Source organism: Nyctereutes procyonoides, unplaced genomic scaffold, assembly GCF_905146905.1.
Source record: "Nyctereutes procyonoides isolate TBG_1078 unplaced genomic scaffold, NYPRO_anot_genome, whole genome shotgun sequence".
In the NCBI taxonomy this organism is placed as follows: Eukaryota; Metazoa; Chordata; class Mammalia; order Carnivora; family Canidae; genus Nyctereutes; species Nyctereutes procyonoides.
In genome coordinates, this window is record NW_026575040.1 from 17,938,758 (window position 1) to 17,965,060 (window position 26,303).

At 44.2% G+C, this 26,303-nt stretch overlaps 2 protein-coding genes and 1 pseudogene across 3 annotated transcripts in view; 2 read left to right on the forward strand and 1 right to left on the reverse strand.

Annotated features, from left to right (window-relative positions):
- The window catches only part of CGNL1 (cingulin like 1), a 162,134-nt gene that overhangs the window by 103,261 nt on the left and 32,570 nt on the right, over positions 1-26,303 (reverse strand). The gene's annotated exons all lie outside the window — the stretch shown is intronic.
- LOC129506185 (sperm-associated antigen 7-like) lies at positions 24,162-24,815 on the forward strand (annotated as a pseudogene).
- On the forward strand, positions 24,879-25,246 carry LOC129506210 (60S ribosomal protein L31-like). Its single transcript, XM_055319668.1, has one exon. The coding sequence runs from the start codon at positions 24,879-24,881 to the stop codon at positions 25,230-25,232; it is 354 nt and encodes a 117-aa protein (XP_055175643.1). The 3' UTR covers positions 25,233-25,246.

Sequence of the window (26,303 nt, forward strand, 5' to 3'; positions counted from 1 at the left end):
AGGCGGCACTAAACCGCTGCAACACGGGGGCTGCCCTGATCCACATTTTCAAAGTTAGGAACTGTGTTGGTTCCTACTCACAAAGAGACCCAAAAGAGCAACTTAAGAGTTAGGATTTTTTTTTGCCAGAGGCAGGAAGTCCAATGGATGCCAAGGTATTTCTGAGGAACACCTCTTTTATCTTTCCACTCATCTACGTTTGGCATGTATCAGACACTTTAGGATTACAAGATGGCTAACTCAGCATCACCTACACCAAAGGTTTATTAGGCCAGCTGAGTCAACCTTTTTAAGGAGCTTTCCTGGAAATCCCACCCACCAGTATTATTTTATATCTATCTTATTGGTGAGAAGTTAATCATATGCACACCCCTATCTCCAAGGACAGATTGAGAAACAGGGATGTTTAACTGGTCATTGACACTCTCAACAAAATCAATGTCCTGTTGATGTTGGGAAGGCAGCCAATAATTTCTACCACAGTAATGTTTCTATCATTATTTTCAAATAATAGTTTCAATCTGTGGTTTTGATTTCTTTGACCCATGAGTTGTTTTTGAGAAAGTTTTTTTCATATCCAGTCTGTTTGCGGTTGTGTTGTTTTGGCTTGAAGGGTCTTTATTTCTTTATGTCATGAATTTCTACATGTGCTGTAGCCAAAAAATTTAGTTTCTAGTATTCCTTCCTTTCTAAACATATTGAGGTTTTCCTTTGCAGGCAAACATATGGACATTTTTGTCAACATTTAAGAGGTAATGGATGTGATCTCTTTTTTAAGACACAGAATTCAAAAGATATCCATACAACCTTACCAATTACTTATTCGGCTACAGTACATCCTTACTTATTTTGTCTTTCCAGTTTGTCTTGGGTCTTCCTGGATACATCTGTCTCCTACTAGCACAATGCTATCACTTCTGCTTGGTGATTATTTTTTTAAATGTAAAACATGTTAGACATCATCACCTCTAATTTTACAAATGGGAACAACTCAGAGAAGCACATTCATCTACAAATTCATCATTAACTCACCAACCCCAATTCTCTCATTATGCCTACTTATATTTTCAGAGTTATCCTAACAGTATTAATTCTTTTTTTTAAGATTTTATTTATTTATTCATGGAAGACACAGAGAGAGACAGAGACATAGGCAGAGGGAGAAGCAGGCTCCCTACAAGGAGCCTGACGTGGGACTCAATCCTGGGTCTCCAGGATTACATCCTGGGCTAAAGGTGGCACTAAACCACTGAGCCACCCAGGCTGCCCTAAGTAATTCATTTTTAATCAAAGTAAAACAAGATATAATGAAAACTCGGACTCCCCAGCTTCCCTTCCCCATCCCCATTGCATTCCCCAGAGGAAACCAATTGCAAATTTTAGCTCTTTCTTTAGTACTCACTTCCATATTGCTCAGTAATATGCCTAGCTGCAATTTCCTACATCATTTTACATGTGGGAGATGGCACACTGTACAGGCAAATTTCTCATTCGGCTGGCTTCTCATTATTATTTATATTATTATGGTTATAATGTTTATATATTATTTTGATATATGCTTTTATGATTACATAAACATTTATTCATTAAAGAGCTAAACTGTAGACAGACTATGGCCATCTTTCCTTACAAAACTTTAACTTTTCTAGAGTTAATATCTAATTGCTGGGGACGCCTGGGTAGCTCAGTGGTTGAATGTCTGCAGGTCGTGATTCCTGGGGTCCTGTGATGGGAGTCCCGCATCAGACTTCCCACAGGGAGCCTGCTTCTCCCTCTGCCTGTGTCTTTGCCTCTCTCTCGGTGTCTCTCATGAATACATAAAATCTTTAAAAAAATATATCTAATTGGTATTTTCACTTGTCTTCTTTTCAATTCACCTACCTATCCTTTCATCAGCCGCATGTTAGATGCTTACCAGCACTAATTTCCAAATACCAAATATATCAGATAATTTGGTGATCTTCTCCCCCGGTGCCCTCCCTTCTGCAGCCTTCCATCCTCCTGTCTCATACTAGGGTCTGGTTGCTCTCTTCCTTCTGTGCCGAATCGTTTCCTAAGTTTCAGATCTTCCTCTTTCTTAATTTACCCAATTGGCCTGAGGGAGCATAATTCTAGTAGCTTTTTAAGAGGTCCAAGGGAGTAAACTTTTTGAGTTCTTATGTTTTGAAAAATGTCTTAATTCTATGCTTACTTTTGATTGCTAGTCTAGTTGAATTTAGAATCTGAGTTAGAAATAATGTTCCCTCTGATATTTTAAAGTATTACTCTGTTATCTTGTAGCTCCCAGGGATGCCATTAAGAATTCTGCTATAATGATATCCTTTCCTGTGTGTGTGTCCTGCGTATTTTTCTCTGACAGTTTTTTTTAAGATTTTATTTATTTATTCATGAGAAACATACAGAGAGAGAGAGAGAGAGAGAGAGAGAGAGAGAGAGAGAGGTGGGGGGGGAGGCAGAGACCTAGGCAGAGGCAGGCTCCCCGTGGGGAGCCTGATGTGGGACTTGATCCCAGGACTCCAGGATGATGACCTAAGCCAAAAGCAGATGCTCAACCACTGAGCCACCCAGGTGCCCCTAATATGTTTCATAAATGCTATTCTCATTTTAAATATGAAATAGCTTCTCTCTCTGAAGATACTTTTATCAAAAGAAAATATGTTTCTGGGGGTGGGGGGTGCATGGGTGGCTAGGTTGGTTAAACACCTGCCTTTGGCTCAGGTCATGATCCCAGGGTCCTGGGATCAAGCCCCATCTCTCAGCAGGGAGCCTGCTTCTCCCTCTCCCTCTGTTCCTCCCCCAGCTCCTTCCTTCCTTCCTTCCTTCCTTCCTTCCTTCCTTCCTTCCTTCCTTCCTTCCTCTCTCCCACTGTTCCTCCCTCCCTCTCTCAAATTAATTAATTAATTTCAAAAAGTTTATAAAAATAAAGGAGCACACTTTATTAAAAAAAAGAAAGAAAATGGGATCAGCAGTTTAGTGCCTGCCTTTGGCCTGGGGCGTGACCCTGCAGTCCCGGGATCAAGGCCCACATCAGGCTCCGTGCATGGAGCCTGCTTCTCCCTCTGCCTGTGTCTCTGCTTCTCTCTCTCTCTCTCTCTCTCTGTGTGTCTCTCATGAATAAATAAATAAAAATCTTTAAAAAAAAGAAAGAAAGAAAGAAGAAAGAAAACACGGTTTTTCTGCCTTCTGCAATATCTCAATCTTCTGTAAGGTTTCTCTTTGCTGGTTTGTTTTGGTCCTTTCTCTGCTGTTGAAGTCTTTCCTAAGAGGACTCAGATCCTTGGCTGCCCGACTTATTTAACAGTAAAGTACTAAAAGCAGATTGGAGGCTCTGCAAGTGTGAAGGAGTTATTAGCTGGGGAGCTTCAAGTAAAGGGGGTGTGCCAAGATTTCCAATGAGAGATATGCACATTTCAGTATCTGGGTTTTGTTTTTTGTTTTTTTTTTTCTGGAGTGGCTTGATTTTCCAAGGAAAGAATCTTCCAATCCCTTGCTGAGGTTGCACAGGTGTGGCTACTGGCATGATGGGATAGGGCAGAGGAAGAGCAGCTCTCATTCAATCCCTCTGTTTTCAGCCACCCACATCCTCTTTCAAGATTATTCTAGTTCAGTTCCTCCAATCTGTTGACTGGGGGGTGAGTGGGGGGAGCAGAGACAGGTGGGTGTCTAGATATCCAGGGTATAGAGATGGCTCTGGAGGGCTAGCTGCTCAAGACACTCACATAGTTCCCTAGGTTTCAGCCCCTCATCCCTGCGTCCTACAGCAACTGACACCTTCCATCTCGCCTTCCATCTCTGAGCTTCCCAGGGGCTCTACAGGAAAGTCACCTTGTCTCTCCACCACTGCCACTTTAGGGTAAAGCCCTATCACCCTACCAATGCAATGGTCACTCCTCCATTTGTGAGTGAGCTCTCCTCCATAATGTCTGCATGGTCATTCTTTGTCTTCATAGCTTTAAACACTATCTTTTCAGTGGGATTTTGAAAAGGGGATAGATAAATCCCTTGCTTTTAAACTGATCTAGCTTGACAAGGCTAATAATATTTATAAAACATTTCAATACTAGAACAAGAACAGCAAGCAAGCCTTAGATGGAAAAAGCGATGCACAGAGCCCAATACCAGAATGCCTGGGTGGGTCTCAATCCGGTGTGCGAGTAGCACTGGCATGTGTTATTCTGGATCTCTACAAGTGTTTGTATCCATGAAAGTTTATAACAAATACTGTTCAACAGAAGAGCTTCTGAACAAACAACTTTGTTCACTGCAATGCTTTGTTTATGATATTTGCTAAATGGGATCACATTTTACTCACCAATAATCTCTTCTGCGCTGACTCTGAGTTTTCAATGAAAATATTTCTTCTAATATTTATTAATAAAATTCTTTTCCAGGGTTTTACAGCCCTTTTCATTAGCTGCTGCTACCACAGTCAACACTAATTACATTTCAATCTTTGAATAAGGCCACCTCAGTTGATTATAATCTTAGCTCCCCGTTAGCAAATTAATCCGCATATTTGAATTTCATGAAATCTCTACAATTTACATTCCCTTGACAACAAACCTCAATCCAATATTTTCACAGAATGACATTTCTCAGCTGGGCACTGGTGTTTCAAACAAATGTGGATTTCCTTCCCAATCACAGTGTAAACACTGAATTAATGAATGAATTTAAGGACAGCTGTTCATTTTCAGACACCAGGCCATGCCACAATCCTAATGTGCTCCACAGACACACTTGCTCAGTTGGAGACCAAGCACAACCAAGGACTTACATAATTTGGCAATAAACGTGGACCAATTGCCAGGACATAACATTGTGGCACTTGGCAAACAAAAGTGGTGTTTTGGAGTGGAAATAATGCTTTTGGAAAAGACCACTAAATGATGATAATTGCTTTAGTTAGCAAGATCAATGAGTGTATTTCTGAGTAAGAACAAAGAGCTTCGCACTTATAAGAACTATGAACATATGCCAGACAAACACAGTTCCTCTCTCTGGGCCATCACATGTTATCAGCTGAGCACAGAGATTAGTCACAATGCTGGGCCACATATCCCCACCTCACTGCTCTAATTCCTAGTGGTACCCCAAGACCTAGAAGCATATTCACCAGCCATTCCAAAGGCCCTGCCAGCTACCATGGAAACAGAGTTAGGCATTGGGAAATGTCACTGCCAGGTCTTGTCCTCCCTCCTGAGGATGACAGTCCACACGAGCCAGGCCAGGCTGGCCCAAACACCCAGCATGGCACCTGGCATAGTCAAAGGATTCTGTGTATGTTGCTTGGAACAAGTAATTTTTGCTTTATCATACAAGTCATTTAAAAGAGCATCTAAACCAGAGGTAGGCACCTAATGAGCCTCCTCCGTGCAGTCTTGAGCATCATTCCAGGAAATAAGAAGTGAGCCACAAACCAAAAAGTAATTTCCCCTGAGTAAGATTCTGTGGCTGTTCTGCTCAGAGGGAAGCTACTACCAGTCGGATACACACAAGTTAACACTTCTAAAGAGTGGACAAAATGTTCACTCCTAAAAGACTCGCTTATAGGACAGGTGGGAAGACATGAATTTTAGAGGGTATATCCATAATAGAACTTCAGTGAAAAATGGGTGTGGAAAGCTTAAGACTAGCAAAATGCATACTGTTTTTTTAAAAAAAGATTTTATTTATTTATTCACAAGAAACAAAGAGAGAGGCTGAGACACAGGCAGAGGGAGAGACAGGCTCCCTGGGGGAGCCTGATGCGGGACTTGATCTCAGAACCCAGGGATCATGACCTGAGCCAAAGACAGACACTCAACCACTGAACCATCCAGGCATCCTGCAAATTGATTTTTAAATGTGCATATTCCCCAACATGACAGAGTCGGTCTTACCCAAACTAAGCTCCATGATCTTTCTTTTCGTCCTTCCTTCCTATCAGTTCTGTGGTGCAAACATAGGAAACTGATCAAACTTTGAAGATTTCAGGGTGCCTCGGTGGCTCAGTCAATTAAGCATCTGCCTTCTGCTCAGGTCATCATCTCAGTGCCCTGGGATCAAGCCCCACATCCCTGCTGAGCAGAGAGCCTGTTTCTCCCTCTCCCTCCTGCCCTGCTCGTGTTTGCTCTCTCTCTCTAATAAAAATGAAAAATTAAAAAAAAAAACTTTGAGGATTTCAAAGGGAATGTCTTCACAGAGTCAAGGCTGCAGAACTCCAAAGAAAGACAATTTCAAAAATAAACCCTGAGGTTTGAACATGACCGCAGAGTTTCTGTCTAATCTACATAGTTCAGGATGGTTTGAATAAGATGAGAATGATGACCAACATCTTAAATGAGAATGACAACCAAATGTTTTCCATTTGGGGGGAAAAATAAGTTTTTAATATAAGTGCTACAGCTTGTCTCTGAATCCAGCCTCATACAGAAAGGAAAGTGGCTAAAGAGAGTAGGGAGGAAAAGGCCTGTAGAAAGCCTCCTTTTATACTAAGGATGGATGCTTTGGAGAATCAACCAGGAGTGTAAGGATGAGGGGTCACTAGGACTAAGCAACTGACCACACTCAGACTGCATCGTGGGTGCCAAGTTGGCTTTCCTGGGACCCCCCTCCCCACCTCTTCTCTGAAAGTCTGTCTCTCCTGTCCCCACGGACAGTCCCCACTACATTAGTCTCTGTTCTACTTTTGGCCATTCTGACCTCACTCTTCTTTTCTTATCTGGTTAGCATATATATTACCAATTACATTTATAATGTTCTTAAATTCCCAACTTTAACTCTAAAATTCAGTGACTGATATTTTATATTCCACATGGTCTCTGAAAAAAAAAATACAGAATTCATGTCCAAACAGTGTTGAAGATACATTATTCATACTTTTTCACCTCTTGACCCCGTAATGATTTCTAAAAAGTTCTCCCACCAATATAGGGCTAAGAGATGGGAGTCTGTGATTGTGAAGACAAGTAATGGAGCCCAGCACCAGGTACGGGGGTGGAGAAGGTGTTCTGACATTTGACTCAGGTCAAATCCTGGTTCTGGGCAGGTTCTTTAACATCTCCGAGTGTTTCCCTATCTCTAAAGTCAGATTACTGATGATGACTGCATAAGATAATTGTGAAAATTAAATCATATATTGTAGGCTAAGTGAAATACAAGAAAATAATAGGTGAAAAAAATTTTAAGGTGGCATTTGTGGCCACAAGAAAGCTAACTTCTTGGGGCACCTGGGTGGCTCCATCAGTTAAGCATCTGACTCTTGGTTTCAGCTCAGGTCATGATCTCAGAGTTGTGAGATCAAGTCCCATGTTGGGCTCTATGCCAAGATTTTTTCTCTCTCTCTCTCTCTGCCTCTCCCCCTGCTCCTTGGCTAAAGAAAAATAAATTTAAAACTTAAATTTAAAAAAAAAGAAAGCTAACTCTGATCATAAAATGTTTTTAAATGAGGCAGAGGCTAAAAACCCCACTGATTAACTGAACAGCATTAATCACCAACATCCTGAAATAATTTATTAACTAATTAAGAACCCAAACAGCTCGGAATCTAAAGTACAGTGCTGTCTCCATAGTGGAAATTTAATAATTGTTGCAAGAATAAATGAATGTCTTTATGTTGCCAAGCACACAGAAAAGATCTTAACCAGAGACAGATCCATGACATTTGTGTTGACGTTTGGTGTAAGCCCCAAATACAAAAACAGACGGTTATCTATCACTGCCTTTTTTCTATATGCCAAAATCTAGCCTCAAAATCCTCCTCAACATGCACCCCTAGAGTCACTGACAATCAGTGTAGACCTAAAATAAAACCTACTTGCCATTCCTGACACATGATACTTACCTAAAACAACCTACACTGAAGCCAAATACCCAAGAAATGAACTTCCTAAAACCTGAGGGAGTCCTTTTAGATTTCCTGAGAAATCTGTCCAGTCTTGTCACTAACTACATCATAGTCAACTCTAAACATCAGAATGGGGCAGCCTGGATGGCTCAGCAGTTTAGCGCCTGCCTTCGGCCCGGGGGGGGGGGGGGGGCGCGGGGCGTGATCCTGGGGTCTCAGGATCGAGTCCCACACTGAGCTCCCTGAATGGAGCCTGCTTCTCCCTCTGCCTGTGTCTGCCTCTCTCTCTCTGTGTGTCTCTCATGAATAAACGAAATCTTAAAAAATAAATAAATAAACAAACAAACATCAGAATGCTCCTCAAACTCCGTGCACCCTTTCTGCTCACATTCACACTATTGCCATTAAAAAATTCTCGCAGTCCACCAAGAGGAAGGGAACACTTTTACTGGTGCGAGAGAGAAGCTTCTATCCTCACACTGTTATTACCACCTCGACCCTCAACATTTTCTTTTCCCTGTTAAAAAAACAATCTCCCTTCAGCTATGAAAACCCTGTTCCTTCTTCCAGGCTCAGCTACTCCAGCAGTTCCTGCCTGTTCTGGATTTCCTGACAGTCTGCCTTTGGGGGCTCCACACGGGCTCTCCAGCAGGGGCTCTCCTGTTGATTGGTTTTGTCCCAACAACTGCATTTTAAGCGCTCCAAATGCCCAACTCTGAGTCAGGCACGCACATCATGGCTCACCGTGCCATGGCAAGTGCAGAGGCTTTCTTTGCACCATCTTGTCTGCTCAGAGCCTCATAGTCCTTATTTTCTCCCCTTTAGGGATGTGTAAACTCTTGAGGGGTCAGTGACTTCCTGCAACGTCACACCTGGCTCAGGGGTGGCAAGTGATTTAGGATCAGATCTTCTGTCCCAGGGACCCAAGCTCTTTCTTGAGCAGGGACCACGTTTTCGTTTTCTGCCTCCCGCAGCATCTGATACGATCACACCAGGCGTGGTCGGTGTGCCACTATGTCCCACCGCACTGGCATGCCATCAGCCTCAGGACTGTCACATCTCAGGAGCAGTGTTACTCTTCCAAGAGGCCTTCCTCCTTGCCATATTCCTGGCACCCAGGATGGTGTCTTGCACATACAGGCACCAAATGAATAAATGAATGAACTAATTAATAAAGTAGGCATGATGTACGTAGCTCCTTTTAAAATTTGAACAATTTTTTTTTTTTTTAAGATTTACTTATGAGAGAGAGAGGCAGAGACACAGAGGGAGAAACAGGCTCCCCATAGGAAGCCCGCTGTGGGACTGGATCTGGGATCCCAGGATCATGCCCTGAGCAAAGGCAATGCTCAACTACTGAGCCACTTAGGCAACCCAAACACTTTTTTTAAAGTCAACATTTCCCATAACAAATCTCCTATGCCCACCATTCATGCACACTCCTACCTCCAGCTGTTATATGTGTCACTGTTTAAAACACTGTATCTTAGGGGTGCCTGGGTGGCTCAGTGGTTGAGCATCTGCCTTCAGCTCAGGGAGTGATCCCAGGGTCCTGGGATCAAGTCCCACATCAGGCTCCCCGCAGGGAGCCTGCTTCTCCCTCTACCCGTGTCTCTGCATCTCTCTCATTGTCTTTCATGAATAAATAAAATCTTTTAAAAAGAAAAAATAAAACATTAGAACTTGATCATCAGCATCATTATGGCTTTCCTTCCCACCCATGTTTATAGGATGTGTGTACTTCAAAGGCAGAAAATAGTCCGTGGGCTATCAAGCATCTTCTAAGGGAAATAAGAGGGACACCGTGGAATTCCAACAATGCCAACTGTAAGAAGCCCGATTCCCAGAACCTCCTCAGACAATTCTCCAAAGTGAATTCCAAAGCTAGACATTCTCCCCTGAAATATATGTTATGCCTCCTGCCAAGTATCTCTTCTTGGTGACTCAAAATAAGAATAACCAGGGAAATCTGCCTTTCAGGGAAAGGTGGCAGGAGTCAGCATCCTAGGAAATCTCACCAAATGATTGCAAAATCCAAGGCCATCAAGGAAAGGTCCATAGCATGCAGCCTTCCCACCTCCCTGCAACCATCAATTCATAAGCCAACCAAATGCTATAAAGGCACCTCTCAGGTTGTTTGCACTGGGCCCAGAAAGACTAGCCTATCAAAGACAGGCACCTGGATTTGCCCACAGACGCATCACACAGCATGACTACTAAAAACAAATAGAAGAGAACACTGGATAGCCACCCAAAAATCTTAAAACATAAAATTAGAATAAACCTAAAATAGAGACCTAACAGATTCCCACACATGTAAATGCAGGTTGTCTGTTATCCAGTTATCACTGCAACATCTGCACCAGAAGTCCGATAAATTCTTGGGCGAGTGGCAGGAGCAGGGGGCTGTCCTAGAGCTCAAAGTCATGCCAAACATGCTCCGTCTCGTTTGCACTGGTTACTCGGGTAAGTGGAGAATGGAAGGTTCTTTTAGATAATCTGAGCATTTCTGAAGTCCTTACCCCTCTTCTCCTTTCCTGAAAGCAGTCCAGTCCCACCCTATCCCCACCTTCACTGTCTGCTCTTCGTATCTGTCCCAGTCTCCCTGGGCAGCCCAGTGTGGCTGCACAACTCCACGTGGCTAAGCTCATTAATATGAGAGACTGAGATTATGTTTGGAGTTGTATGGTCTAAATGCTATGTCTCCCCCCACCCCAAAAAAATTCATGCTGAATTCCTAACCCCCAAAGATGATGGGGCCTCTGAGAGGTGCTGAGGTAATTGAGGGTAGAGCCCCCACAAATGAGATCAGTGTTCTTTTAAAAGAGACCCCAGATAGGCACCTGGGTGGCTCAGCTGGTTAAGTGTCTGCCTTCGCCTCAGGTCATAGTCTCGGGGTCCTGGGATGGAGCCCTGTATTGGGCTCCCTGCACTGGGCTCCCTGCTCAGCAGGGGAGCGTGCCTCTGCAGGCTTCTCCCCACCCCCAGCTGTGCTCTCGCTCACTCTCTCTCTCAAATGAATAGCTAAAATTTTTTTAAAAGTAAAAATAAAAGAGGGAGATCCCTGGGTGGCTCAGCGGTTTAGCGCCACCTTCGGCCCAGGGTGTGATCCTGGAGACCCAGGATCGAGTCCCATGTCAGGCTCCCTGCATGGAGCCTGCTTCTCCCTCTGCCTGTGTCTCTGCCTCTCTCTCTGTCTCTTCTTGAATAAATAAATAAAATATTTTTTAAAAAATAAAGTAAAAATAAAAGAAAGTGAAAAGACCCCAGAGATTCCTCTAGTCCCTTCTACCTTGTGGGGACACAGCAAGAAGGCACCAGCTATGAACCAGGAATAGGACCCTCATCAGAATGCCACACACTGCTGGTGCCTTGATTCTAGACTTCCAAAACGGTGAGAAATCCATTTCTGTTGTTTATAAACTACCCAGTCTCTGGTATTTTGTTGGAGCAGCCCAGAGGGACAAAGACAGAACGAGCAGGATATAAATGCACATATGTATTCAAATGAAATGTGTATGGAAGTACTACTCACAGCTCCTTTCAAAGCAAGGATCTGTCTCCTCTTGGGTCTCATTTCCCAAGGGGACAATCCTCTCCTCTCCAGCCTCTGGGGGCCAGAGGCACCTGGGGCAAACGTCAGAACTGAGCTTTTGCCTACACGCCTTCATAACCCCCAGCCCTGGCAGCGATGGGGAAAAGCCATCAACTCCACTTTTTGTTTTATACGGAAATATCATTACTTTATACAGATGTCTCGGGTACAGAAGTTTAATGATTCATGATGTTCTTCAATAATTAGAAATTGAAGCAGTAACCAGAAACAGAAGGTTCAATTATGTAAATAAACAAAAGTATTACCCATTTTATCTTTTGGGGGTTTGTCAGTCTATTCTTTGGTATGCATAGGAATATGGATATTTTTATATCCACTCTCTTGAAAGCATGCTAAAATAGCCCACTCGGAGCCACACTAGTCTTATTGTGTTAAAAATAGCTTTTCACAAGCAGTTTGAGATGTTAAAACCTATTCCTAGGTGTCCCAATTTCACAAGCTTGTGTCAGTACAGATGCCTTTAAAGAAAAAATACTCAGGGCGCCTATGTGGTTCAGTTGGCTATGCATCTGCCTTCGGCTCACTCAGGTCATGATCCCAGGGTCCTGGGATTGAGCCCCGTATGGGGCTCCCTGCTCAGTGGGGAGTCTGCTTCTCTCTTTCCCTCTGCCTGCCGCTCCCCCTGCTTGTGTTCTCTCTCTCTCCGTGTCAGATAAATAAAATCTCTTTAAAAAAAAAATCTCAAAGACCCTTAGTAATGTACAAATATAAAACTATTATGATATCACACAACCAAAACAAATCTGCACAAATTAAACAAATTATATTTTTGTTTATTCAAACAAAATACAATTCAAATTCACAAAATAAACTTAATATCCAAGGTACTGTTAATTTTGCTGAAACTGAATCACCCTATGTGGTGTGAACAAGAAGACACCAACTCTTACAGTGCAGGTCCTCCTGGTTTCACTGCATACACATTACCTTGTGCAATTTCCTTTTTTTTTTTTTTAAGATTTTATTTATTTATTTGAGAGCAAGACAGAGAGCACGCACACAAGCAGAGTGGGGAGCAGAAGCAGAGGGAGAAGCAGACGCCCTACTGAGGAGGGAGCCCCATGCAAGGCTCCATCCCAGGACCTTGGGATCATGACCTAAGCCAAAGGCAGACGCTTAACCAAATGAGCCACCCAGGTGCCCCATCCTTGTGCAATTTTCCATGCTCTTTCCTTATCCAGACGATTGCAACACTTCCCTTTGTGCAGTCTGCCATAAAACTACTGGGTCTTCCGTGGTACGATGGCCTCATTTATGTTCTCACTGTATCTCAGTTTCTTTCCAATAATAGTTCACGATAATTAAAACACAATATTACCTGAAACCCAAGTCTTATAAACATAGCCACTGGAACTGAGTGTTGGGACCCAGGGGTCACTCAGGATATGCGGATGCTAAATCCCATTTGGTCCCTAACTAGTTGTCACGGAGAGGCTCTCTCTGGGCTAGGCCCCCTTCCACGGCATTACACGGACACAGTTCTGTTCCCACAGAACTTACACACTAGTGGGGAGAGAGAACAAACAAGTAACTCAGGTAGTGACAAGTGCTGTGAAGAAAATGAAGAAGGGCAAGGAAGACGCAAGTGGTGGTGAAGATCCATCAGAGCTACAATGACCGAGGAAGGCCTCTCTGAGAGGAGAACATCTGATTTGAAGGCTATGAGGAGAGCTCTGTAAGCCGGGCAAGCACCAGGTAGACAGAACAGCAAGTCTAGAGTTCCCAAAAAAAGGGATGTTTTATTCAAGTCGGAGAATTAACAAGAAAGCCAACCTGGCTGGAACAAATTGAGAGGTGAGCAGGGGACGTAAGGCAGAGGGCAGAGCAGTGGGCAGGAGCCAAATTATGGGGGACCTGAGGGGATCCAAATGGCTCTGGGTCTCATCCCAAGTCAGGTGGTTAGTCACCAATAGGAGCAAATGTTATTCAAAATCAGGGGCCTGATGAGCTCCCCAAGGAAGTAACACAGATGGAGAGGCTGAGGACTGGGCCCCGGGGCCTTGCTACATGGGGTGCTCCTGGACCAGAGTAACAGCATCATCTGGGAGCCCCACCCAGACCCACTGAATCATTATCTGTATTTGATGAGCTCCAGAAGGGCCTAGGCCCCACGCCAGCCACACTGAGGAGAGGGAACAAAGATACCAGAGTAGGGCCAGCCACCAGGGGATGGGAGAAAACCAGGGAGTGTGGTGGCCTACAAGCCCACAGAAGCTGACATTTCAGAAAGAGAAAGAAAGAGGGTCCAATAAGACGCTGAGATGCCAGTGAAGACTAGGGCGTGATCCTAGTAGTAGGCAGGACAGAGATCAAAAGTGAAGAGAACTCTGTCACTGACTAGGAAGGCAGGGACGCCTGACCAGAGCAGGCAACCAAAGGAACGGAGCAAAGACAACTCTTTCAAGGAACGTCAATTATCACAGAAACTAAAATACAAAAATACAGGCAGGCATGGAAACCCGAGATGCCTCCCCTGCCCACCTGACTCCCCTTCCACCCCAGTATGAGGTCTCTGCAGGAGCTGCCCCCAACCCCCAGGAGTGTGTGCGCAGTCTGGCAGGGAACCAAAGAAACACAAAATCTGGTCTTGAAGCTCACAAAATTCTGAGCCAGACCTCACCCAATGTTGAGGAATGTTACTCTTCTCCCTCCCTCTGGCAGTGGCCTACTGTCCTGGTTGCAGCCCAGCCTCCATGGGTGTGCTGGGAGCCCAGCTGCAGAAGAGGTACAGTCTGCATTTCATTTGTATCAACGGCAGAAGCACATGGAAATACCTTTCCACTTTGGAAATGCCAGAGAAGACATAAGCAAATCCAACTTAAAAGAATCCAAAAGGGAAAAAGTCATTCCTTCTCCCTCTCCCCTACAGGACTCCTTGACCTACTCATGCCCATGCCCATGCCCACTGGGTCCTACCCCCAGGAGAGAAGAGCTTACAGAGAATCACATTCTCCAAGTAAGGAGGCTTTCCGAGACCATGGAACCCAGCCTGACTTCCATTAGGCAAACCACTTTCAAACTCCTTAGTTCCCAGTGTTTAGACCCAAATCATGGCTCTGGGATGCATTCCCATCCCCATTATCACACTTCTTTTCCCTCAGGAACATGAGAGCAGCAACTCTGGTTCACTTCCCTATTCCTACACGCAGTACTGACATTAGTCCCTTGTCTCTGTCTTACCTGTCCCATAACACGCCACATGGAAGTACTTCTTTATATAATAATAAAATAATAATAATGTAATTAACTCTTAAACACTCACATTCTGCACCAAGCACACTCCTAAATGCTTGTACACTAAACATTAAACTACTTTGAACTGTAATGTCCACAACCAACCTCTGGACATTCGCCCAATGTTGAGCATTAACACCCACACTTTAATTTCGGTGGGTAAGCAATGATCTGTATAGAAAAAGACTGCAAAAAGGGGAACATACTTAAAGGTCTTATTTTTCTCCTAGGGACTCAGTTTAGAAAGGTTCTGTATTAAAACCCAAAGTGTAATTCCTGGCTAGCTCTCCCCAGTTGGAGCTTCCTCTGAGTCACAGCAGTAGAAATCGCAGCGTGAAGCCCTAGCAAGTTTACCCTGTACGCTTTGACTGTCCTGAGGTGGCAGGAAGCAGACATTCCTATCAAAACAGGTGCCAAGTTGTGAGATGCAACAGGAAATAAAAGTGACTTTTTAAAAATCCTAGACATGAAAAAGATCACTACAAAGGAAAGAGAAAAAATGAAGAGGAAAAAGGAAGAAACAAATGGAAAACAATGAAAGGAAGTCCCTCCCTGGCAGTTAAGAGGTTTTTGGTGGTTTTTTTTTTTTTTTTTTTTTTTAACCTGCCCATCTGTAAGAGTTGAGGGTCACACATTTCCCTGGAGCTTCAGGCTTGTTTTTGTTTCCTAAGCCAGTGACAGCTCCTATGACTTCTCTACTTCTATGGCATGAGCAGAGAGTTGTAAGGCAAAGACACGATCATCTATCTAAGGAGCTAAAAACATTTAACAGTAAAAGTAGAAACATGAAGAACTCACATCAGCATCCCAGAGAAATATCTGCCTCAAGGAAGCCTTGGCCTTTAACAAAGAACTTTTACCAATCACTCACATCCACATTGCAATGTTATAGCTTACCAAGCACTTCCAAATTCACAATCTCGGGCAGGGCAGGAGCTGGAGCCCTGCTCAGAGCCATCAGAGATGCTCTCCCACCCTTCTCCATGAGCTTCCTGCTTCTAAAACCAGCCCCCCCCCTCCCGCCCCAATCTCACACAGGCTCAGTATGTTTGGGGAATGGGGTTATGTTTTTCTCCAACTAAGTGATTATAATCTTTCCACTGAGCAACATTCCTTGATCCTAATGCTCCTTTGGCCAAAAGTGTCCCATCATAGCATCAGACAATTGGAATAGAGGCTTTACCCTGAAGCTTTCATATGTAAATATACCACTAAGAATATTACCTGGACCCATCTCCTACCCCAGATCACTGCAGGAAAAATAGGGTCCTTTCTCATTTAAAGGTAGAATGGGAATTGAGTTTTAGTTTAAGGGCCCCTCAACAGTGCAGGGATGCCTATCCTTCTATAAGAGGGGTGCATAAATCTGTCTCACAACAAAACACCATATGCTGAGTGGATGAAATGATAGAAATTTATTTCTCACAGTTCTGGAGGCTGGAAGTTTAAGATCAATCAAGGCTCTGACTGACTTGAGTTCCTGATGAGAGCTCCCTTCCTGGCTTGTAGATGGCAGATTTCTCCCTGGGTCACCACAAGGCCCTTCCTCAGTGCCTGTGTGCAGAGAGAGATCTCTCTCTCTCTTCCTCTTCTTCCAAAACCACTAATCCCATGGTGAGGGCCCTACCCTTATAATCTAACCTAATCTAATCCTAATTACTTCTCAAAGGCTCCATTTCCAAATACCATCACATGGAGGGTTAGGACTTTGACATGTGCATTTGGGGGGAATATAAACATTTAGTTCTGCAAATGGGTAGAGACAAAAGGAAGCAGAGAGAGAAAAGATGATGGGAACCCTGTCACCCAGTGGCAAGGACCCCACCAATCATTTGGTAGATAGAATTAAACGTCCCCAAGCTTTTTCCTAACTCTGTTCCCTGACAGCTAAGCCTACATCTCCCCATTTTTCTCTCCCAAAGAACCATCAGACTGAAAGAGATCTATTCGTATTGCAAATGCATGAAACAACTTCACAGAACGGGGTAAGGAAAAAAGGAAATGTTCTAAGTAACTCTAGAAATGAGTAGAGACCATAAGACCAAAAGCAAAAGGAACTATACACAGGTATTTTAGGGTAGTTGATAAAGTTGTTTCCTACAGAGGGATGGGTTAACAATGCTGAAACCACTACATGTGTATACTAGGACTAGACAAACTGTTAAGTAAATGGATGGCAGATGGTGGGAGCCTTGTTTCTTCTCACTGTTGGAGTGGGAGGCTATAGATTTACAAGAGGAGAAGGCTAGGATGATCTTCTGATGGTGGGTTTACACTTGGAGACAAGAGTGGGAACTTGTATTTAGCTCAGGATCGATACAGATAGGTCCATATTTATTTTATTAGGCCCATGTTTATTTTTTTTAAGATTTTATTTATTTATTCATGAGAGACACACAGAGAGAAAGAGAGGCAGAGACACAGGCAGAGGGAGAAGCAGGCTCCACGCAGGGAGCCCGACATGGGACTCGATCCTGGGTCTCCAGATCACACCCTGGGCTGAAGGCGGCACTAAACCGCTGAGCCACCCGGGCTGCCCTAGGTACATATTTATAAATACCATACATACATAGTTTTTCCTTCCTCTGTCAGCCAAGAGGGCTTAGAAGCAACAATACTGCAGTAGCAATGAGCATATCTAACATCCAAATCTTGGTTTATAATAACAATTAATTCTCTCATAAAAGGAACCAGGGTTCCTTTAAGAAATGGCTACTTCTAGGACTGGGGCAGGAGACATACAAGAGAGCCTGGAGCATCTTGTAGTGCCAGAAAGTAAGGAGATGCTTTAAAAAATAAAAAACAAAACAAACGACCCACAGTACAATATATGATTAATATATAATTAATGTAATAATGGAGATAATATGTAAGAGACATAGAGCTTCCAATGGCCAAAACTAGAACACTTTAAGCAACAAAGTATTAAAACTCAAAATATAAAAATAAGTATCTATGAGTACATGTTTATATAAGCAAATGATTAAATAAGTACATAAATCAAGAAAGAGGGACAAATCTCCCATGCAGAAGAATTCTAAATAACTGATTCAGATTATCTGCCTCAAAGGAAGGAGAATATAACTCCTCACTCCCTGAGTATAGGCCGCACACGGTAACTTCCTTCCAGAGAGAACAGTATGGAAAGAAGAAAAAAAGAATAACTTTGCAGTGGAGAAACCTGACAACATGACCTCAGCCAGGTCCACACTTCATCGAGGTCAATAGCAAGTGATAAGTCATATTGATAGTGTTTACTGTGATGAAAATGGCACTTTACCTGTAGTTTTCTTCTCCAAAACTCCTAATACCAGTGTAATCATGAGAAAAGCCTAAGACAAATAGCAATAGAAAGGCATCCTATAAAATATCTGACTAGTCCTCCTCAAAACTGTCCACAACATCAGAAACAATAGTCGTCTCAGGAATTATGTCAGCCCAGAAGAGTCTACAGAGGCATGACAACTACATGTGATATGGTATCCTAGATGTGATCCTTGAACAGAAAAAGGACATTAGGGGATCCCTGGGTGGCTCAGTGGTTTGGCGCCTGCCTTCGGCCCAGGGTGTGATCCTGAAGTCCCGGGATCGAGTCCCACATCGGGCTCCCTGCATGGAGTCTGCTTCTCCCTCTGCCTGTGTCCCTGTGTCTCTGCCTGCCTCTCTCTCTCTCTCTCTCTCTCTCTCTCATAAATAAATAAAATAAAATAAAAAGAATAAGAAAAAAAGTATTAGATGGGGTGCCTGGGTGGCTCAGTTGGTTGAATATCTGCCTTTGGCTCAGATCATGATCTCAGGGTCCTTGGATGGAGCCCCACATCGGGCTCCCCACTTGGTGGGAAGCCTGCTTCTTCTTCCTCTCCCCCTGCCTGCGGCTCCCCCTGCTTGTGTTCTCTTTGTGTCAAATAAGTAAAATCGTTAAAAAGAAAAAGGACATTAGATAAAAACCAAGGAAATCTAAAGACAATAATGGACCGTAATAATAATTTATCAATATTGGTTTCGTAATTGTGACAAACCAAATGTATGATGTTAATAAAGGAAACTGGGTGGGTAGTATATGGAAACTCTCCATACTATCATCACAATCTTGTTATGAATCTAAAACTATTGTAAAATAAAAAGTTGTTGTTGTTTTTTGTTTTGTTCTTGTTTTTGTTTTTGCTTAAGTATCATTTAAAAAGAAGCCACCAGGCAGTCAAACCCACTGCTGTGGTCCTTGCGGTCACTCCAGAGCCAACACTTGCAATTCCTGACTCATCTTCCACCTCTAGCCTGTTGGGTGGTCAGAACACTGATACTCCTGTCCTTCAACAAGTTACCAGGCATACCACCCTGGTTAGATCTCAAAGCAGTACTCCTGGATGGTACCTCCGCCAAAAAAGAACACGGTAAATAATCTTCCAGGACCCAGTGAGCACAGAGCATCCCGTCACAGGGACCTGAACAGAAACTCAGCAAGTTCCCGAGCTCAAAGGCTGTGCAAGGTGGAGAGTGAATATGCTCTCCAGCTGGCGACAGTTTCCCAGAAGACAAAGAGAAGAGCAAAATGACTAAAAAACCTTGCAAACTGGAGGCGCCTGGGTGGCTCAGTTGGTTGAGCATCTGCCTTCAGCTCAGGTCATGTCCCAGGGTCCTAGGATCCATCGCCCCATCAGGCTCCCTGCTCAGCAGCGAGTCTGCTTCTCCCTCTCCCTCTGCCTCTCCTCCAGCTCATGCTCTCTCTTGCTTTCTCTCTCAAAAAAATAAATAGAATTTAAAAAAAAAACTTGCAAACTGCATCTTGTGGAGGGGAGAATGAGCATGTGGAAAGCTGGACAAACACTGAAACTATACCTTCCCCCAGAGAACACAGCATGGGGGCAGACTTTAAATGGGGCGTCAAACAAAACCTATTCACCAGTGTTGCTTATGGACGACAGAACTCTGGCCCCTTCCTCCTCCATCTCAGAGCCAAAGAGCTCTCCTAGAGAGAAACATTAATTGAATGAAAAACAGAGGAGCCATGTTAGTCAAAGAACAGGAAAAAGAAAACAGAGAAAAAGAGATTGAGAGCAAGGAAGAAATAGTGAAAAATGAGAGATAAGAGGAAACCAATTATACGGAATAAGATATTAATTAAACTTGCTTGGCCACAGGAAGCCACAGTGACAGGAAGTGCAGACCAGGGTATCATTTGGGCTGAACAGAAGGAGTGGCCAAGTTAAAGCCCCATTTAAAACATTCCTTAATAAGCACCACCTGAGGGACGCCTGGGTGGCTCAGTGGTTGGGCCTCTGCCTTCAGCTGAGGGCCCGATCTGAGAATCTCAGGATGGAGTCCCACATTGAGGTCCCTGCAGGGAGCCTGCTTCTCCCCCTGCCTATGTCTCTGCCTCTCTGTGTGTGTCTCTCATGAATAAATAAATAAAATCCTTATAAAAAAATTAAATGGCACCTGAGGACTCAGCTGCCCAGCCACGCTCTTCACAGCTGCTCCCCTCTTATAAACGCTTGTCCCTCTGAGACTATCCCTGAGACCTCAGACACCTTGGATTGTCACCTGCCAGAGCCAGACTATCACCACCATGCTTTGATCTGGACCCAGTGCTGCCAAAGACCTAAGCCACACAGTCAAAGACCATATCTGCCAGGCAGTGACATAGATCCAATCCCAAGGCCCACCAGACACCCCGGCCACATCTCCCTAGACCCTCTTTCAGCTTCCTCCACAGGAGCTATATTTTTTATTTTAAATTAATGTCCGCCTCCTCTATGAGACTGCAAGAGACATGAAAACGAGGGCTATATTGGGTTTTGCTCACCATTTTACCCCATTCCCTGTTCTGTTCTGTCAATTGCTCCAGAAGATTCTTCACTATGCCCTTGCCCCAAACCATACACCTAGTAGGTGATAGACATGGGATTTATACCCTGAAGCCTGTGCTCTGAATCACTAAAACCATAGAAACCAAGGAAACACAGGCAATGTGTTGAGAGTTTAGGGGCCAGACTGGATGATGGGTCATGCCTAACAAAATTCAGCTTAACAGAGAGAATCAAAGGCCCTGAAGAAACCGACTGTTTGACTCCACGGTGGCTAAGGCACAGAAGCAAATCTTGTTTTTTTGTGTGTTTTGTTTTGTTTTTGCAAATCTTGTTTTTTAATGAAAAAAAAAAGAGTCGGGGCATCATAGCTGATAACAAGCTCACCGTGAGACAGAGGATGGTCAATGAGCACAATGATCTCTGGGAATTATACATCCAGATTCAGCAGGGCAGTAACATTGTAGACTCCCCTGAAACCAAGAACAGCTACCAACTATTTCAGAAGTGCGTCTTCCTCCCCAAGCACACAGCCTCAGGGGAACATGTAGGGAGTCCCAAGGACAAAAGAGCCCAGTAATCACATTAGCCAAATGAACCCTGCTGATTGGTGTGTTAGATCCCTCTCCCTGATAAGTTAGGGAGCCCCCTCTCCTTGGGGCAGATCAGCAAGAGTCTGGCTTGCTCAGACAGGATGATTTCGGGACCGAGAAGCTAAAAGCAGGCACTGGGTACAGGGGAGGAGTACAAGGCTGAGAACAGGATAAACTGTCTCCAAACATAAATACCAGAAGGGCTGCCATGTGAAAAGGGATTAGACTTTCTCTGCGTGGCTCCAAAGGTTAGAACAAGGAATAATGACTAAATGGGCCAGGGACGCAAATTCAATCTAAGGCCGGGAAAGTCTTCTAACAGTTAGAGATGCCTAATGATAAAATTAGGCTGTTCTGGGAGACAGTGAGATCTCCATCAGTGGAGGAAGGCAAAGAGGGCGGGGCTGCCCATTCATTCACAGGCAGGATTGAGAAGGAACTCCAGCCTCAGCCCCTCAGCAAGGGCAGGTTCTTCCAAATCTGAGAAGCAATGATCTCATCTCATATTTACTCAGTGACAACTATCCACTTACATATAGAGAAAATATCAACATGATCACACAAAAATAAGAAGGAAGTACAGCAGGGAACAGTCTTTAGGACAAAAGAGGGTAAGAGGACAACCAAAGGGTAAAGTTTTCTCCAGATCTTATTCTGCATTTTTATCTGAACACTGACTTGAAAATAACAGTCCCTATGGGATGCCTGGGTGGCTCAGTGGTTGAGCAGCTGTCTTCCGCTCAGGGGTGATCCCAGGGTCCTGGGATCAAGTCCTGCATTGGGCCCCCCACAGGGAGCCTACTTCTCCCTCTGCCTATGTTTCTGCCCCTCTCTCTCTCTCTCTCTCTCTCTGCCTCTCATGAATAAGTAAAATCAAGAAAAGAAAGAAAAGAACGAAAGAACGAAAGAACGAAAGAAAGAACGAAAGAACGAAAGAACGAAAGAACGAAAGAACGAAAGAACGAAAGAAAGAAAGAAAGAAAGAAAGAAAGAAAAAGTCTCTTGACCAGAGGGAAGCTGTCCCTGCCTGCAGCTGGGGTGTGGGTGTTCTGGACCACCAACACATGCACCGCTGAGGCACTCCAGCCTGGACAGGAAGTGAAGGAGAATTACTTCAGGCACTTCCTTGACATCAGGCGTATCCCCAAACCCTCATCATCAGTTGGCTGCCCTCTTGACAGAGGAAGGAAGTCAAAGGAAAACTGAGGACATCACATTAAAAGGCTATGAGCATCAAGGGGCCACTGACAGCGAACACAGGAAAAATATGAGCCTTGATGGACTTTTCAAAGAAGCACTTGGCACTCAGAGTTTGCAGTATCTGTTCTTGCAGTACTAAGAGAGAGGTGGAACCCAGCATGAAGACTCCTCTCGGGAAAGTACTGCAAGATACTAAGAAACTCCCTATAGAAGCTGAGTCAAAGGCCAATAAAATCATTCTCATCAAAGAAGAGAATGGAAAAAAAAGGCGTGAAAGCTGCTCAGGCCATGGCAGGGAGGCCGGAAAAGCCCAACTCTAAGCTCCCTGAAGACAAGGATGGCAGGTGTGGTCTTGCCTTCCCAAACCACAGAGAGCACAGCTGGGGTACAAAGGAACCCGTGAACGAATGCCCAGGCAGCACTGAGTGAGGCCACAGAGGGCGAAGACACAGACTGCAGACAGCCCGAGAGGACTCTAGATTCTACTAAACAGTCAGAAACCGGCTCCTATCAGAAAAATCTGAATGTACAGATGGAGCACCTGCCTATGGCACACTTCTGTAATATTTTGACATCGAGAAAAACATTGCCAATGGCACCATGCAATATGGTATAAATTTGACACACATATTAGTAAACTCTTTCAACCCTTTTTTTTTCACATGGTCTTTGTGGTACAGTGCTGATTTGTGTTCTCTAAGCTGTTCTAGCTTATTTTCAGGCTCCTGTATCAAAAACAAAACTACTGATGTCTTATCATTTTCAGGTAAATCTGATTTTCTCCACTGAATCTGAAATGACACAAACATGATAAACTTCACTCTTAGAAAAAAAAAAAAGAGGGAGGGAACGCCTGGGTGGCTCAGGGGTTGAGCGGCTGCCTTCAGCTCAGGGCGTGACCCCGGAGTGTAGGGATCCAGTCCCACATCAGGCTCCCTGCATGGAGCCTGCTTCTCCCTCTGCCTCTCTCTGTGTGTCTCTCATGAATAAATACATGAAATCTTAAAAAAAAAAAAGAGAGAGAGAGAGAAAGATTGCATTTTATTTTTTCAGCAAAGGAGAAGAGAAACTAAAGCCACACACGTGCATCATGTTTAATACGAGAATTGAAGGGGGGACCCTCATAACCCATGATAAAATTAGGGAGCAGAGGTTTAATATTTTGAAAAAGCAGTTTTGCTAGGTTCTATTTTTGGTTTTTGCAGGTCTTTAACAAATAATATAGCAACAGATATATTTGGATTGTATTTATTTTTTCCTCTCTTTCAGTCATTATTTTTTTTAAGTTTATTTATTTATTCATGAGAGATACAGAGGGGGGGGGCAGAGACACAGGCGGAGGGAGAAGCAGGCTCCATGCAGGGAACCCGATGTGGGATTCCATCCCAGGACTCCAGGATCAGGCCCCAGGCCGAAGGCAGGCGCTAAACCGCTGAGCCACCCAGGGATCCCCTCAGTCATTATTATGAGCCTTCTCATATTCCAATCCTCCCATCCCAAAGCGCGCACACACACACGCGCGCGCTGCGCGCGCCACACACACACACACACACACACACTGGCATTTTGCAGACATGATCAAAAAGAGAGAGGAGGTGATGCCAAGATCCCCAAATCCCCCTCCATCTATTGACCAAACCAGCTGCAGGTAGTAGAAGAGAAAGAAGATGGCTATCTGCCCAAGGGACCAAGTGCCATTCAGGTCATAAGCAGAAAGCCAAGGTTCCTATCCAGTGGTGATAGAGACATGTCCCACATCAACAATGTGGAAAGATCGACAATTTACTGAGTGCTCACTATGGGTCAGGCACTACTTAGGGCATTCTACCTAGGTTCACATTTAACCTTCCTAACATTCTTGTCAAATAGGAATACTGGCTTCCAAGATGGTGGACCTACTGGGCTCCATCCTGAGCTCCATGGAGAAGCAACCCAGCCTCAGTGACCAGGAGTCTTGGCACAAGGCCTGGGAGTAAGCCACCACTTGAAGATATTACAGGATCAAGAGAAACAACAAATAAAAAGATGGAGAAAGAGGTGTCAGATTCTATCCAAAACAGTGGGCAGATCAAGAAAAAGTCAACTGATAAACAAGATAGAGAGGAGCATCCAAGATGATATGGTGGAAGTAGCTGGCCTGACATCCTCCTCCTTCAGGGAAGATGATGAGTGTCACTATGTCATGATCTCCTACCATCAATGGGGAGAAGTGGGACCTGCAGAAGGCTGAGGAGAAACAGAAGCTGAAGGAGCTGACCCAGAGGCAAGAGAAGGAGGCAGCCCAGCAGGGGCCAATGGTGAAGAGCCCTGCTAGTGAATACAAGGACAAGTATAGTCATCTCATTGGCAATGGGACAGCCAAGGATGTGGCCCACATGCTACAGGCCAATAAGACCTCTGACCGTGTGCCCAAGGCCAACTACAGCTCCATCAAAAAGGTCCTGAATGAGATCTAGGCCAAGAAGTGTTGGTGGCAGAGCCAGGAAGAGTTGCCACCCACCTCCTCTGTACCCTACCTCCCTTGGGCAGGTCAGGGGTGAGGGAAGGACAAGGGTGCTATTAGAACCCATCCTGCACTTCCTTTCCAACCAGGGCCCGGCAGAATGGCTCCCGCAAAGAAGGGTGGCAAGATGAAGAAGGGCTGTTCTGCCATCAACGAGGTAGTGACCAGAGAAAACACCATCAACATCCACAAACGTATCCATGGAGTGGGTTTCAAGAAGCGTGCCCCTTGGGCACTCCAAGAGATCTGGAAATTTGCCATGAAGGAGATGGGAACTCCAGATGTGCGCATTGACACCAGGCTCAACAAAGCTGTCTGGGCCAAAGGAATAAGGAATGTTCCATACCGTATCCATGTGCGGTTGTCCAGAAAACATAACGAGGATGAAGATTCACCAAACAAGCTCTACACGCTGGTTACCTACGTACCTGTCACCACTTTCAAAAATCTATAGACTGTTAATGTGGATGAGAACTAATCACTGATTGTCAAATAAAGGTATAAGACTGCAAAAAAAAAAAAAAAAAAAAAAAAAAAGAACCCATCCTGCAGCCCCACCTCCTAACAGCAGTCACTCAGGTAGGGGGAGGCAGGTGTTGGATTTGTCACTGTTAGAGCTCAGATATGGATGTGGTACATATGCTTGTGTGCATGTGTGAGTGTAAATGCTCAGGTGGGTATTTAATGTATATTATTCTTTTTCCTTTGAATTCTTCCCCACGCGGCTGGGATTATTTTACATTCAATAAACACTGTTTGACAAGCAACCCGCCTCAAGAAAAAAAAATTGGGGGAAAACTGAAGAAAAAGGAGCTTCAGTAATTTGGACGAGGTTATAAGCTAAGAGATAATTCTGGATTCTGAGCACATCTGGCCCATCCCACTCCAAGTCCCTGTTTGTCCACTTCACTAGATCATGCTACCACCTGAGCATGTAGTCCTCACACTGCAAACAGGGGATCCCCCAACTCGGGCATGACTCTACTTCCCTGAAGTGGGGACCTCCAAACCATCTTAGCTAAAATACCTTCTGGGCTGATGGTTTGCACTTTTAATCTTCCAGAATGGAGGGAATTATTGCCACCTGCCAAGGTGGTAAAGGGCAACACCCTAACACAGGGCAGCATACACTAAAGAAGCTCCATCGGGAACTTTTCTATTCCTAATTCTCTTCTAATACTTTTGTTTTTCTAAACCAAACAACATTTTATTGGGACTTCTCTACATTTTTCTCCTATTTAGAAAAACAGCTCCCTGGTTAGACTCAACTTAGAGCCGTGCCTATTCTTGTTGTAGTAGCTTCAGATTATCTAACAGCACTAAAAGGTCCTGGGACCATTTGATCCTTTCTTAAAATTCCTAAGGGAACATCTGCCTTTGGCTCAGGTCGTGATCCCAGAGGGATCCCCACAGGGAGCCTGCTTCTCCCTCTGCCTATGTCTCAACTTCTCTGTGTCTCTTATGAATAAATAGAAAAAAAAATTTCCTGACTAAGCACAGGACATGGCATTATTGTCAACCCCAC

What these genes read in the sequence shown, in the direction of transcription:
- LOC129506210 (XM_055319668.1), top strand. Translation starts at nt 24,879, where the DNA reads ATGGCTCCCGCAAAGAAGGGTGGCAAGATGAAGAAGGGCTGTTCTGCC.